General features: G+C 33.6%; 1 protein-coding gene across 11 annotated transcripts in view; it reads left to right on the top strand.

Annotated features, from left to right (window-relative positions):
* Positions 1-14,651, top strand: part of CEP44 (centrosomal protein 44) — a 28,121-nt gene extending 13,470 nt beyond the window's left edge. For 6 of the 11 annotated variants that reach the window (XM_040470174.1, XM_040470212.1, XM_040470220.1 and 3 more), the window contains 7 exons: positions 298-420; positions 2,852-3,022; positions 4,059-4,265; positions 5,006-5,081; positions 10,798-10,922; positions 11,176-11,213; positions 11,970-14,641. In XM_040470174.1, the coding sequence (XP_040326108.1) occupies positions 298-420; positions 2,852-3,022; positions 4,059-4,265; positions 5,006-5,081; positions 10,798-10,922; positions 11,176-11,213; positions 11,970-12,012 (783 nt within the window). In that variant the 3' untranslated portion in view covers positions 12,013-14,641. Of the gene's footprint in view, positions 1-297; positions 421-2,851; positions 3,023-4,058; positions 4,266-5,005; positions 5,082-8,177; positions 8,341-10,797; positions 10,923-11,175; positions 11,214-11,969 lie in introns of those variants that run through there. The other 5 variants (XM_040470226.1, XM_040470203.1, XR_005788574.1 and 2 more) reach the window with 4 other exon arrangements.
* Positions 14,652-14,945: the final 294 nt, after the last annotated feature.

The following is a 14,945-nucleotide window of genomic DNA, read 5'->3' as shown; positions in this document are numbered from 1 at the left end:
GAATTTAAATTAAAAAAAAAAAAAAAGAGATCATTCTTTGGAGTCAGATGGACCTGTTTATTAACTACTGGTCATTTGTTTTTACAAATTTGTGACTTTGAGCTACTAGCTAAAGTAACAGTTCAAACAATGTGTTTTCCTTACTTTTTAGTTTTCAGAAGACATATCTCATTAGATTTATAATTTGGCAGTCATATTTCATATATGAAAATTCAAATAATGTAATTTAAATATTATATAATTTTAATGTCAGCTTTCACGTACATTTAGTCTCAGTACTTTTTTTTTTTTTTTTAGATTCCATCACAACAAAGAAAGAAAATCAGTTCTGTTAAGCCAGAACCTTCTTCAAACACTGAGAAGACATCTACAGAATCTGTTGGCATTGATATCACTGGCAGATTTATGACTTCAGGAAAGGTAGGAAGATACTAAGAAAATATGTAGGTGTTAAAGATTTATCTACCTAATTAATCAAATGTACAAGATTCACTTTTCTGACTAGTAGCTGGTAAAACATTTTTAGTCAGATTTGGTTAAGGAGTTTTGACAATGTATACTGTATATTACCTGGAGAACAGTCCTCATATAAGATAGAAATGTAAAATGAACAAGGTTTGTTTTTACATTTCTATTTCCTAAATCTGCCTCATTTCCCAGATAGAATAGCGATGATTTGGGAAGGTTGTATAATATGGTCATGACATGTACTCTTATTTATGTATCTAGTCTTTCTAAAACATGGAAATGTATGAGGAGCATACCATTAGTTACAGTGATACTTTATGATAATTCATTTGCACAAATTCCTGTCTCTGTACCATGAGTGTATATTATCCAGTGATTGATAGTCCCTAAATCTATAATCTGGTTTTGGGTAAATTTTTTTTAATATTTTCTCTTTGTTAGTAAATATTTACCTACCCTTGTCTCCTCTGAGCATTTGTGGCTTAATGAGTCCCATGCATTTAGGGATAGCTTTTCTATCTCCAAGAGAAATTGAGTTCAAGGTATTACTTTATAATGATCAGTATACTTTTACCAATCTTCCTTTTGGGGCAAACCATTTCTGAGATTAAAGCATAGAATATCAGATAAATAATCAACATGCAATTAGATAAAGGATGTGAATAGTTTCTGGTGGAAGTAAAATCCAGAGAATTATTTCTTCCTAGTACAATGTACATGAGTTACAACAATCTATTAAAAAGCTACTTGTATGCCTCTATAACAGATAATGACATTTTACTGTAGGAAAAGCATTCTTATATCAATAACTTTTTTTTTTAATGTTTTTATTTATTTTTGAGACAGAGAGAGACAGAGCATGAGCAGGGAAGGGGCAGAAAGAGAGAGGGAGACACAGAATCTGAAGCAGGCTCCAGGCTCTGAGCTCTCAGCACAGAGCCCGACGCGGGGCTTGAACTCACGGACTGTGAGATCATGACCTGAGCTGAAGTCGGACGCTTAACCGACTGAGACACCCAGGCGCCTCCTATCAATAACTTGTCTTACCTAACTCTTGTTAGTTTTATATGATTTTCTAATTTTTAAGTGGTTTATATCTAGTATCTTTCCCCAATACATAAGAATTAATATAAACAAGAAATTTCTTCCACCTTTTTTAAAAATGTTTTTTTTATTTATTTTGAAAGAGTGCATGCAAGTGGTGGAGGGGCAGAGGGAGAGGGCAGAATCTCAAGCTGGCACCAAGAGAATCCCAAGCAGTCTCCATGTTCAGCACAAACCCTGACCCAGTGCTCAGTCTCACTAATTGTGGGATCATCACCTGCGCCGAAACCAAGAGTTGGACACTTAACTGAGCCACCCTGGCATCCCTATACTGCATTTTTTTTTTTTTAACCTTCCTGTTCTTAGTACAGGCACTATAAGCACTTACTAAATATAAGCTGATATAACTAAATGTATTTTTCAATCTTCTATTTTAGTTTTGGGGCTGAGTAGTAATATATATTGTCCTAACAAAGAAAGGTGCAAAATTTCATGGCATTAGACTTGTTTTTCTTAAAGTATTGTTTGTTATTAGTCAAATTTTAATCAGTTGCATCGGATCTTTATCAGAAATTTTAATATTAAAAGTTGGAATCAGTAAGTACATTCCTTTGTTTACAGTTAGAGATTAAGTCAGTACTAAAACAAATTATCTCTTTTCCCAGTTCCTTCTGTAGAGTATGATTTGTGAATTCTGTGTTACATTATATGATATTTTTATAGTGCATATGCAGTCTAAGGTAAAGGAGGTAGGCAGGAGAGTCTTGTCTGAATGCAGAGTTTGACCTAATGCCTTATTCTCAGGACTTTTGTCATTATTAATTTTGAATTGTTAGCTGAAGAGCTGATATTTTCTGGTTTGTTTAATAGAAAAATATTGTAATGGGTCCTACTCACGGAGCCAATTCTTGATTATTTATGTGAATTATGTGGCAACCTATTATGGGATGTTTCAAACATTTGTAAAAGTACCAATTCCCACTATCAGAAAATTATCGACCCCTTGTTAATCTTGTTTCATCTTTATTATAACCACTTTTCCAACATCTTCCCCCCAATTCTGAAGCAGTATGAATCAAATCCCAGACATTATTAGTTACTTCAATTTTTCTATTATGTAAGAATGCTCCAAAAATAATAACTGCAATTTCATCATCATAAAATATTAGTAATATTAACAGTTTAATCAATGTTTGATATATACCTTACTGTTATAATTTAAACTTTCATAAATTTTAAAGGGAAGATAAGGTATTTCTTCTGCAAAATTATGTATATGTTGAAAATAATTGTATGAGGAGAACATTGAAGCAGCTCTGACATATTTTTCTCTATGCAGACAAAAGCTGTGGTGATCCGTCACCTGTATAATGAAGATGGTGTTAACATTCCTGAAGATACGAGAAGTACAGTAACAGATGTTAGTGGAGCATTTGATGTGTGTGACTTAAAGACTACTGAAATAAGGGTTCCTGAAGTAAAGTTCCCTGAAATCAAGTCTGAACAACAAGTAAGAATTTTGGACTTCTTTAACAGATGCCTGTATTTCTTACTTTGACGTACATGATTACTTCAGCACCTAAACTTTCGAATATCTCTAGCTTTTTGCATTATTACTTATGACACAACACTTTATTTAAGAATAAGTAAGTCTACTGTTTATAATTCAACAGATACTATTTGCTGCTTATGTTTAGGGTACGGGGCCAGGTGTTATGGGTAATGCAAAGATGAATAAGAGACAGTACTTTGCTTCAAGGAATTTAAAGTCTGGTTAGAGACAGAAATACACTGCTTTGTACAGTGAAGGTTCTGTATCATCTATCCCTCTCATTAAAGAATGGAAAAAACTGGTGCACACTCCCTCCTGCCATTTTATTTTCTTTTTTGGGCCCTTGCTATCTTCTTCTCTTACTTTTAGAATACCTTTTCTATTACTTTATTGCCACAGACCTTCTTATAGTGTCTTATCTATACTGCTCTGCTGACTTCCTTTTCTATCTTCTATTTCTTGTAACTTCTATACACCGCAGTTTATAATTGGCATTTATAAAAACTACCACATGGTCATTTGGCTGATTTCCTGTTAATAGCAAACTGAACAGTTTCAAAGCACTGTCATATTTTGGTCATTCCCTCTTAGCTTTGTGCTGGGTGCTGTTACAAATAGCTAGTTAGTGATAGTTTTATTATACTACCAGGTGCTTTTCTAATAGCTTCATGCAGAATTAATCTTCAGATGAGCTATATGAAGTACAAACTGTTGGAGATATATATATGTATATATACACATATATGTGTATATATACCCACACATACAAACGCACACACACGTTTATATATAAATTGAAACACCAAGGTCACACATCTCAGAAGAGGTAGTTTCAGTGCCTGAGCATTCTGCGTGTATAGATCATAGTCTTTTAACTCTCATGCTGTATGCCTGTTATAACTATTGAAATAACGCCGTGGAAATGGAAATACATTGATTTTTAAAACAATTTCAGTCTGTCTAATACAATTTTTAACCTTTCTAATCATTTTAGGATATTAAAATTAATCATGAGATTACTGCACTACAGACTATGCTTGCTGAATGCCAAGAAAAACTTAAGAAACTGACTTTGGTAGAGAGTAGATTAGACTCTTTGGAAGAAAAAATGAAAGGAAAAGTGATGGTAAATGAAAAAACCTGGGCTAATCTTCTAAGTCGTGTCACTCTTCTTGAAACAGAAATGCTTTTGTCTAAAAAGGTATTTCCTATCTTTAACATTTATGGGATATCTCAGATACATTGTTAAGTGTGTGTTCTTTTAGAAAAACTAAAAGAATATTTAGGTAATGGGAAAGTGTTTAGTTGAAATGAGGCCCTATTTAGATATAGCCCATTTTGTTGCTGCTATTGTGGTTATTATTTTTCTCTTTAGCAACCGAGATAATCTGGCAAGCCTCTGTAGGTTCAGCTTTTAGAGCTGTTGATACTGTAAGCATTTAAAAAAAGGTACGATAATGTTTGATTTTTATGAAGAGCTTGAAATTATATTCTTTAATTGTACAAAGGTCCTATTTTTATAGTGAAAAGAAAAAAGTGGACAGAACAGGAACAATTAAAATTATGACTTCCTTTTCTTATTTACAAGTTATAAATTTCCTGGAAACAGTTACCAAATTTGCCATTGCCTTATGAAGTCTGAGAAATTTATTTTGATTTGCTTAGGATTTCAATTTCTGGTTCTAGTCTATCTTTCCTTCCTAACAGTAAAGTTAGTTGATTCAAGAATGTTACCTCTGCTTCCACATTTGAAAGGTTATTTCATATTCATAGTGGTATTTATGTATTGCTTTACAAACAATTAAAATTTAAACATTTATCTTGTTATCTGTTACGCTTAATAGTAAGAATAGTAATAGTAAGAATATAGTATAGAATAGTAAGAATATAAAATGAGAACACTTTTCATTTTATTCTAAATACTAAATTATATTATTCCAGAATGATGAATATATAAACTTTGGTCAAGTGAATGAAGACTATGAATCCAGTAATGACTTGGATATTCTGAATTCTGGTAAGTTGTAATATTACGGCAGTGGTATTGGTGGTAAGGTAAAGAGTTTTCAGGAAGATGATTTTTATAGGTATTTGATAATTTTAATAGTCCCAAGCCTTATTTTTTAGAAGCTGCAAATCTCCTAGGAAAAAAGACAGTATTGAAATTATGGACTACTGAAGCCAAGGATTGCTTAATAAAGCCGGTTTACATATCTTACGCGAGGTAGTGGTTGAATAAAGTCCCGTGTACAAAATTGCAAACTTTTATAGAGGCATTTTATTTTACTCTTTTAATTGCTAAATGCTCTAGAATAAACATGGAACTCCAGAGTTTTTAATTTAAACTTATAATAGCTTCCACCTCTGTAAATAACATAAGTAAAAAAAAACATTTGTCAGTAACCTGTAATGTATTACAAGCCTCTTGAATTTAATCAGTTAAATGATGATAATGTCTTCTCCATATCACTTACTTCCACTGGATTACTGACATTTTCATTGTGACTGAGCAGCAAAGCTAATATTTCTGGGCTTTTTTTTGGTGATAGCTTTTATTTTTTATTATACTTTTTGAATAGACAAAGTTCAAGATTTTGTCTTATGCTAATAATTAAATCATATTTGCAGAAGAGATATTTTGTCCAACTGAGAATTCATAACAAAAAACCATTTTAAAATCTGTGGATGCTTAATATCATTAAATCTTTCAGCTACTGTGTATAACAACACCAGCATTATAGTACTATGTACCTGACACTGTCCTTAACTGCTGTATTAACAAATTTAATTCTCAAAGCAAACATTCAAGTACTGTAATTATCCATATTTTACAGAAGAGGAAACTGAGGTACAGAGAGATTAAATAAATACGCCAAAGACCACACAGCAATTGAATAATGGAGCATATTTTAATTCGGGGAACTTGGCTCTGAAGTTTTCTCTTAACTACTACATATTTAGTATACATGTCAGTTTTATGGCAGGACAGTTTCAATGATTAGGTTACTATATAATGATTTGAAGTGTTATTTCAGGCAATAAATTTATTAGACTACAGATTTCAGGTTTGGTAAATGTTTCCTCTTCAAATTTATCATTCATTCATTTATTCAACAAATGTCAAAGCTCAACTCAGATCTTTGAGGTCAGGATCTTTACCTTATGATCTGCATAGCAGACAGAAATTAGGTCTGTACTTCTAGCTCCAATATCTGTATATAATGGCATTCGGTTTTTTATGTAGTGTAAGAGTATTGAATGCCTGCTATTTGCAGATGCTTGCCTTTTCCAAGTTTGGTTTTGCATGTTCACAATTATAATTTTATTAACATTTTTACAGACCTACCTTTAAGCCATTGAGTTAACACATAACCGAATATAAGCCAATGTACTAAGACTTAGAGTGATAGGCAGATAGGCCATCATCTGAAATGGGTTGTAGATTATGAACAAGATAAATATATGGTCTCAAGAAATTTATAATCTAACAGTGATCAGTTAAAAGAGTTAAGTTTATAAATTCTTACACTTTGTCCCTTAACTATGCATGCTACATGGAACCAGAGAGTTTGATTTCACTTGGAAGTTGAGAGCAATAATTCACCAATCTCATTTTAGGATTATGTTAAATTGGGAATGGTTTTTGAGAAGTTTCAGATTTGTTTTCCCTTTATTAGAAATAGTGTTTCCATGGGGGGCTGTAAGGCGTCTCTGTGTTTGGCAAAAAATCAGTGAGGAGAGGCTTTTATTATAAGGATTGCGCTTACACTGGGTGATTTTGGAGACTGTTTATTTTTTTATTTTTTAACGTTTATTTATTTTTGAGACAGAGAGAGACAGAGCATGAACAGGGGAGGGGCAGAGAGAGAGGGAGACACAGAATCCAAAGCAGGCTCCAGGCTCTGAGCTGCCAGCACAGAGCCTGACGCGGGGCTCGAACTCACGGACTGTGAGATCATGACCTGAGCCAAAGTCGGACGCTTAACCAACCGAGCCACCCAGGCGCCCCTTTGGAGACTGTTTAAAATGAGCGTTCTTCTAGTTTGTGTTCTGTTAGGAAGCGGGAACACTTTGATGAGTGATGATAAGAATGAATGCTGAAATTTTCAGTGGAAAAGAAGTACTTAATATTAGTCGGGAGAGCACTATAGCTGGTCCTTTGCGTGTTTGCTGCTTACATGGTGTCCTTGTCTGTATTCAGACATGACAGAGTTGGTCTTGTTTGTTTCATCAAGGTAATGAAGTGACCTCATATGATGGTTTTCTATGAACATAAATAATTATGTTCAGTTGGGGATACAGTGACCTGGTTGTTAATTATTGGATAGGCCATGACCATGAATGCTCTTTGTTTTTTGCTTTGCTTTTTTTGTGCCTTTTTCCTCATAAGAAAAAACTTAATAAAGTTATAGTGTCACAAGTGTATGGATCCAGTATGACTAGAAGGAAGGGTACATGTGGGCATATGAAGGAAGTTGAAACAGAAGAGTAGAAAGATAAAATCATGGAGTTTATATGGGGTCATAGATTTTTAGCAAAGTAAATACAATCAGATTTATATTTCAGAGGAATCATCTTAAAACAGAAAAGTGGTTCATTATAGGAAAGTAACACAGGAAAGGGCGGTAATTTGAAGCGTCTTTCAGATCCTTTATTTCAGAATAATGAGGGTGTCTACTAAGGCTATGATAGTAAGGATTAAGAAAAAAATTACTTAGTTGTTAGAATTGATAGCTCTTGATTGCTGATAGAAGTTGTGGTGAAAGAGAGAGAAAAAGTCAAAACGGACCACTTGTATTTGACTTGTGTGATTGGGTACACAGTCGGTACTCTTTAATAGAGAATTAAGGAGACAGTTGGGGAAAAATGGATTCACTTTTGAAAATACGAAATTATGTATGAAATACTTAAGACAAAATATCCAAATATCAGTCGGACATATTTTCCCTTGATTGGGAAGGACTGGTTTACAAATTAGTTTTCCCCGCTATTGGAAAGAGGAGCATTAACATGAAACCTTTCATAAGCCTAAATGCATAAAGCAAAGTAGTACCAGGAATTTATAGGGAAAATATTTTGAGCATTCCCACACCTCAAAAATAACTTTTTGTAGGCTTTTTTGATGCCTTAGGACACATCTTGCCAATGGATGCACAAAATAAGTCCCGATAAAGCAGTTGCTCACAGAAACAGTTCAAAGCTATGGCGGCTTGATGCTGAGATGCTGAGTGTAACTCCCAGGGAAGGAGCTTTGCGGGCCACTCTCGCTGCTCCAGGTGTGTGATGCCTCTAAAATAACTTGCTGTGAAACAAGTGCTGAATGCTATTTTCATTTTTTTGCCTTTATTCAAAAAAAGTGAAAATCCTCCTTGATTTCTTTTGGTTAGCAAAAACAGGTCCTAATGTGGATCTTCTTTAAAAGCAAAGTGGCATAATGTGAACTTTTGATAAGCGGGAGATACCTGTATAGTTAAATGGCAAAGGACCTAACTAGTTCTCTTAATGCAGTAAGGTAATTCTCCAAAGTTGTCAGTTAAAGATTAAAGGTCATGGGAAGTTGGCTAGAAAATCTAGATCTTACAGATCCCCTTTCTTCATAGAGATCTATTGGCAATGACTCTGAAGCTGTAAACAATAATTGCCCTAGGGACTACTACTCTTCCCTTTCTTTTCCATCCTGAAGTTAAATTTTTTTTTTTAAGTTTATTTATTTTTGAGAGAGACAGAGACAGAGCACAAGTGGGGGAGGAGCAGAGAGAGAGGGAGACACAGAATCTGAAGTAGGCTCCACTGTGAGCTGTCTGCACAGAGCGCGACATGGGGCTTGAACTCACGAACTGTGAGATCATGACCTAAAGCTGAAGTTGGACGCTCAACCAACTGAGCCACCCAGGCACCCCATCTTTTCCAACCTGAACTTAGTTGCCAAATTTTTTCTCAACTTCCCATAGCACAGTTAAAAGCCATTGTGTTTAAACAACGAAGACTGTATACTAAAGACTTAGGAAAGCAATAGGAAAAATCGTCACAGAAAGTAATACACACTGCATTGATCTGGCCATTAAAATATGGCTTGTGTTCTATATATGTCCCATTCTGTAATCTCTGGAATGCCCTATGTGGCTTTCCCAATAAATAGCCTCCATAGCCTGCCTAATACCAGCTTTTTCCCATTGTGAGGTATATACCCTTGAAGGCTAGATAGATACTTCCAAGTCTAGGCCCCAGAGAGCAGAGCAGAAAGCTGTTCCTTCACCTTCCATTCAGTTTCCATTCTGTCTTCCCACTTCTTATTTCCTGTCCTAGGACTTAAAACCTCATTATTTTTGAACAGCTTAAAAAATGTTCAGCTCTTTCCAAGGATACTCATCTCTATCCATGGAAAATAATCCAAGATTAGGGAATGGTAGATATAGTTCCTGCCTAGTTTCAGGTTATTCCTTGAAATTACCTATTGCCAAAAGCCCCTGTTAAAAGATCTGGGTATAGATAATCTTCAAAATTGTGCTATGTGATCTTGATCCCTGAGCTTGACCAACTGAATCAAGAGTAAACACCTAATCCAGGGAATGCCAATTCAAAAGGTGTTGAGCCAGAGCATTTTCTCTCCCTTGGGAATTTGGAATTAGGATACTAAGTCAGTCAAGATGTTGAGCCTGGGCTAGGCCGGCCTTTTTCTTCCAAGTTCATGCTGATAAGTAAGCAGATGTATGGAGTAAATAGGTAAGAGAAGTAGACAAAAGAGACTGGCTCTGTGTGAAATGAAAGTAAAAGTCTTTCCAGTTGTTTCAGTCTTCAGGTGCTAATACCTTTTCCCTAATTGAGGTTGTCTATGTAGGCTTACAATAAAACTGTCTTTATGTAAACCAGTTTAAATGGGTGCTTATTTTTTTTTTCTGGCCTTGATTTTGCGGTCATATGTATCTTGACTAAAACATAGGGCTAATGGGATTGATTTAATAGTAGCATGTCTTATAAGTGATGTTCTATATTTGATTTAGTCATAGGAAAGATTTGCCATCATTTTGTCGCATGAATGGTATCAGTGTACGAGGTGGAAAGTTGTTCACTTCTTTAGGAAAAAAAAAAAAAATCTTTAAACCCTGAATTTTAGGCATTGTTTTTTCCAAACAGGTTAACTTAGGAGGGAATCTTTATTGATTTTTCAAAAGTATACTCAGCATTAGTAATAGTTACAACCATCTTCAGAAAAGAATATTCATGAGTCAGTAGCTGATACTTAAAAATAAATTATGAACTTGCTTACTTGCTATCAGGACTATCAGGATAAAGATAGTAGTACCTTTTATAATTTTTACTGGCCAGTTTTTAACATCTAGATCTCTAGGTATAATCTTAAAAGAATAAAATAACAATTTATCTGGGTCAATACCAGTAGCCATTTTATATTAAAATGTCTGTTTTTCGGGGCGCCTGGGTGGTGCAGTCGGTTGAGCGTCCGACTTCAGCCAGGTCACGATCTCGCGGTCCGTGAGTTCGAGCCCCGCGTCAGGCTCTGGGCTGATGGCTCAGAGCCTGGAGCCTGTTTCCGATTCTGTGTCTCCCTCTCTCTCTGACCCTCCCCCGTTCATGCTCTGTCTCTCTCTGTCCCAAAAATAAATAAATGTTGAAAAAAAAATTAAAAAAAAATGTCTGTTTTTCTTCCATTTACAAATAAAATTTTTAGATGTGACTGCACTGTGAAGATAACCTAAATATTAATTTCTCCACAGATAGAAAAGGCAAAGAGGAGAGGCAAACGAGTGTTCCTCTATCCTCTGGTTATAGTACAGTGTCATCAGATTCAATTCCCAGAACCCCAATGGTTTGTTACTGTGGTCTGAAAGAGAATTCAGAGGTAAGAAAAACTGGCAACTGCTTAGATGATTTCCTTTCTAAGGGCAGGAGAATAAGCAAGCACTAGATTTGGTTGTAGATGCATTGGCAAGAAAAATAGTGAAACTGTAAATCTTAATCTCTCGTAAAAATTCTTTATGATAAGTAAACAGTACTTAATGCAATGTTTTAGACTGTTTTATATGTTCACGGTCCATCTTTGATGATGGTTTACTTTGAGAAATCGCCTAAATTTGTTGCTTTTTAAATTAAAGGAAACAACAATCCAGAAAATGGAAAGGATGAAAAAAATGTAAGTAACAGAGAGGGGGAACAGAAATTCATTTCTCTGTAGGGAGTTGTATTGGATTACAGTATATATAGAAAGTGCATATGTGTTTCAAACCTTAAAGGTCTCTCAATCAGGTGTGGAATTTCCTTCAGGACTCCAGTGGATAATAAATCCCCCTACAGTTATGTGTTTGTGAGATGAGTCACTATTTTGGTTTCCAACAAGTGATGTAAAACATTGTTAATGGAATTAATTGTAGGATTAAACAGTGAAGAGATATTTCTGGTTGAAGTTAATCAAAAGTATTATCTACCTTTGATAACTGATTTATCAAAATATTAAATATATGTAGGTGGATGGTTTGGAGACATTTTAAGTATTGTTAAAGTATTGCTAGTCTTTCAGTTATTGGTAAAATAATACTAAAAATGATACTTGTGTCTTGTACGAATATGAAATAGTAAAAGCAGTTGAAAGGAAATATGAAATGAACTTGTGTAAGATGATTATGCAGCATCCTAATTCAGGGGACTATATTGCTTTGAAATTTCATAAGTACTAAAATAACTCATGCTCTGAGAATTAAAGACTCATAATTGACTTTAGTGGTATTTCTCCCCTCTGGCCATGGTATATACTTAATTTATTTTTTATACCTGTAAATAAGAAAAGTAGGAAATTTATTTTGGGCTCAAAAGTATAATTTTCAGCCACTTAAATCCTATGCCTCATTATGACTTTTTTTTTTTACTTAACATATTATTTGTTATATTTCAGGTTTGAAGAAACTGCAGAGTTACTGAAATGTCCAAATCACTAATTATAGAATTTTCTACGTGAACTTCTCTAGGACTTTGGCTACTGTACATGTTGTATATTTTAAGGATTTTCTATAAATTTTAACATACTGCAATATTTTTATGAAGAATTTTTGAATTCCATTTGGTATAGGAGTTTTTTTCGATATTGAGTAAATACTTAAATATTTTTATGCTACTATTACACTGCTTTACTGTATTTTACTTTTTTAAGGAAAACTTACGTGCCAGTATGTGTCTTTTACAGAGTGAAGTCATTATAGCACTGTATTTTTGTGTTGACATTTGTTGGCAGTGTGCTAAGTAATATGTTTTCTAAAGTAGAGGCTTGTGGACCATGGTTTACATCCTGTTGGAAACACTCCAGCTGGGACTTGCATATTGTACCCAGGAGGCTCTCGTGCATACCATCTTGCCATCTGTACTGACTAATATGTTGTAATGAAAAATCAAAAATGCTCATTGCAAATTAAATAAAAATATAATTTTAATGTTAATCAAAAAGCAGCAGTACATTTTCAGTTAACGCTGAGAAAGTAAGGGTATGATTCTCCTTTTGTATTTGGAAATAGGTCAGAAAGTTCACCATGAGAAATGTGTTGAGTATTTTAGTGCTCTATTCCATAACACATTTTAAGACCAGCAGCGCAGACGCAGATGGTGGCCATCCAGTATTACAAGGTACACAGTAAGGTCTTTTTGGGTTTTTTAGGTGATGGGAAGTTATATATTTTTCTAGAGAGAGAAAAGGTCTTAGATGAAGTTAAACCAAGAGAAAAAATGAAATTCACTTGAAATTACCAGACAAATTACTAGAGAAATTATCTTTTTTTATCTCTATAAATTAAAAAGTGTAATAATAGCCCTGGGTAATCTATAAGAAAATTGACTACATTATTTTGAAGGAAAAAAGGAGTATTTTTTCTTTTTTATTATTGTTTAGATTATCTAATTAGATTTTATTGGTTCATCTGTTTATAGTCTATATGTTCGATTTGATAGTTGTCACGTGAAATATTAACGTTTCGTTAAAATTCTGTGTGGAAATAACTTTTAAGTATTTTTAGTATTCTAGTACATAGTTATTAGACTTTAAGAATTTTTTTAAAGTTAGCCTACAACTTTAAAAATTAGTATTAAGTAGATATCTCTAGAATTGATGAATCCAATTAGCTATATTTTTTCAATTATAAAAGATTTATAAAACTCAAGATATTACAGTCATAAAAGAAAAAATACTGCTTTTATATTCTAAAATATCAGTACCAACATGGAATTATAGCACCACCTTGTGGTTCATATATCAGTATTTTACCTTTTATTAAAACAAGTGATTTCCCATAAAACGTACTTTATATTTCCTCTTTTGAGAAACTCAATTCCAATTAAAAAAAAAAACACCTTTTTCAAGTTTTCTTGTTTAAAACAGAAGAAAAAAATGTCCCCTTTTCTCTTTGTCTCTTTTTTCCCTCCCTGTCCTTTTGTTTTATATAGCATACATATACAGTACATAGGTGTGAACTTATACAACATAGGTGTGAACTGCCTGGAACTGCCCAGATCCATTTTAACATGGATTTTTTACAGCACAGTACTGTAAATGTGTATTCTTTTCCTTATGATTTTCTTAATGACATTTTCTTTTCTTATTGCAATACAGTGTGTGATACCTATAACATAAAAAAAAAATGTGTTGCATAGCATTAAGTTATTGGTAAGAATTCTGGTCTACAGCAGGCTATTAGTAGATAAGTTTTTGAGGAATCCAAAGTTATATGCAGATTTTTGATTGCGTAGAGGGCAGACTTCCCCAACACCCTTGTTGTTCAAGAGTCAACTGTGCATAACAATTAGATGATTTGAAACTTCTTTAATCCTAATTTGCTTATAGTATATGCAAATATACTATAAGTATAAGGAACTATTGAAAATGTAGTAAAAGTTGTTTTATATTATCAAGTAGAAATTTGGAATCCAATCTTAAAAATATTTTTGTCTAACAACGTGAAACAAAAACTAAAAACGTCAACTCGTAATAACACTATACATTTACACTTATACTACCCTGACAACGTAGTTTTTGTGGAAAACAAAGCTAATTTGACTTTGAAGTTATTGAAGTGATAGCCAAATTATTATTTTACTCTTATTAAAATTTTCTCTCAAACAATTTGGTTAGTAGCTTGTAACCTTAAACCCCTTTTGATTAATTTGAGGGTCCTGAGAAAGTGAGAAAGGAGAATCCTGGAGAGATTATTTCGAGCTATGTTATTAAACCCTTAATTGGAATTTTCACTAACTCCATCCCCTTAATTCTCCCATAACCCAGATGAGAAGTATTTATTTTACTACCAACAGAGGCATCTGCAGCTTGTGCTGCCCTGTCTATACTAGAGAATAGGTCTGGATGAAGATTACATAGGAACACTATAAAGAATGAGTAAGGGAAAGTACTAGTCAGAGTAGATTAAAGAAAAGTAACATCAGCTGTGTGAAAAATCCTAGGCGAAGATAAGGATTAATAAGTTAGAAAAAGTTCTATATTTTTTGTTTGTTTTATTGTAGCATTTTTAATGTGATGTTTTAACATGGAATAAATATACTCACTAAAAAATAAAACTTGGAACTGTGTTTTACGCCATTCATTACTCATGGCTTTATATAATTGACAGGCACTTGGGGAAGCATTAAAAATTAAAGAACCTTGTCAATTTTACAAACTCTAATACTTTCGGAGCTCAAATAACAACATGATAGATTTAATTTTTACTTTTTAACAGTCCCCAGATTCGTCTGTCCTTTCTTTCAGCTGCAGGTTGTTTAGAAGGTGAAGAGGTGGAGTAGTGTGAAACTTTAAAGTTAAACTACAAAATTAAAAGTTTAATTGTTGTGTCCCTTGACTTTTAATGTTTCTAGTGAAAATGGCAGGTTTCTT

Source organism: Herpailurus yagouaroundi, unplaced genomic scaffold, assembly GCF_014898765.1.
Source record: "Herpailurus yagouaroundi ecotype Mexico unplaced genomic scaffold, PumYag 28, whole genome shotgun sequence".
Taxonomy (NCBI): Eukaryota; Metazoa; Chordata; class Mammalia; order Carnivora; family Felidae; genus Herpailurus; species Herpailurus yagouaroundi.
The sequence above is the reverse complement of the archived record's forward strand: the minus strand, read 5'-3'. Positions and strand labels throughout refer to the sequence as shown.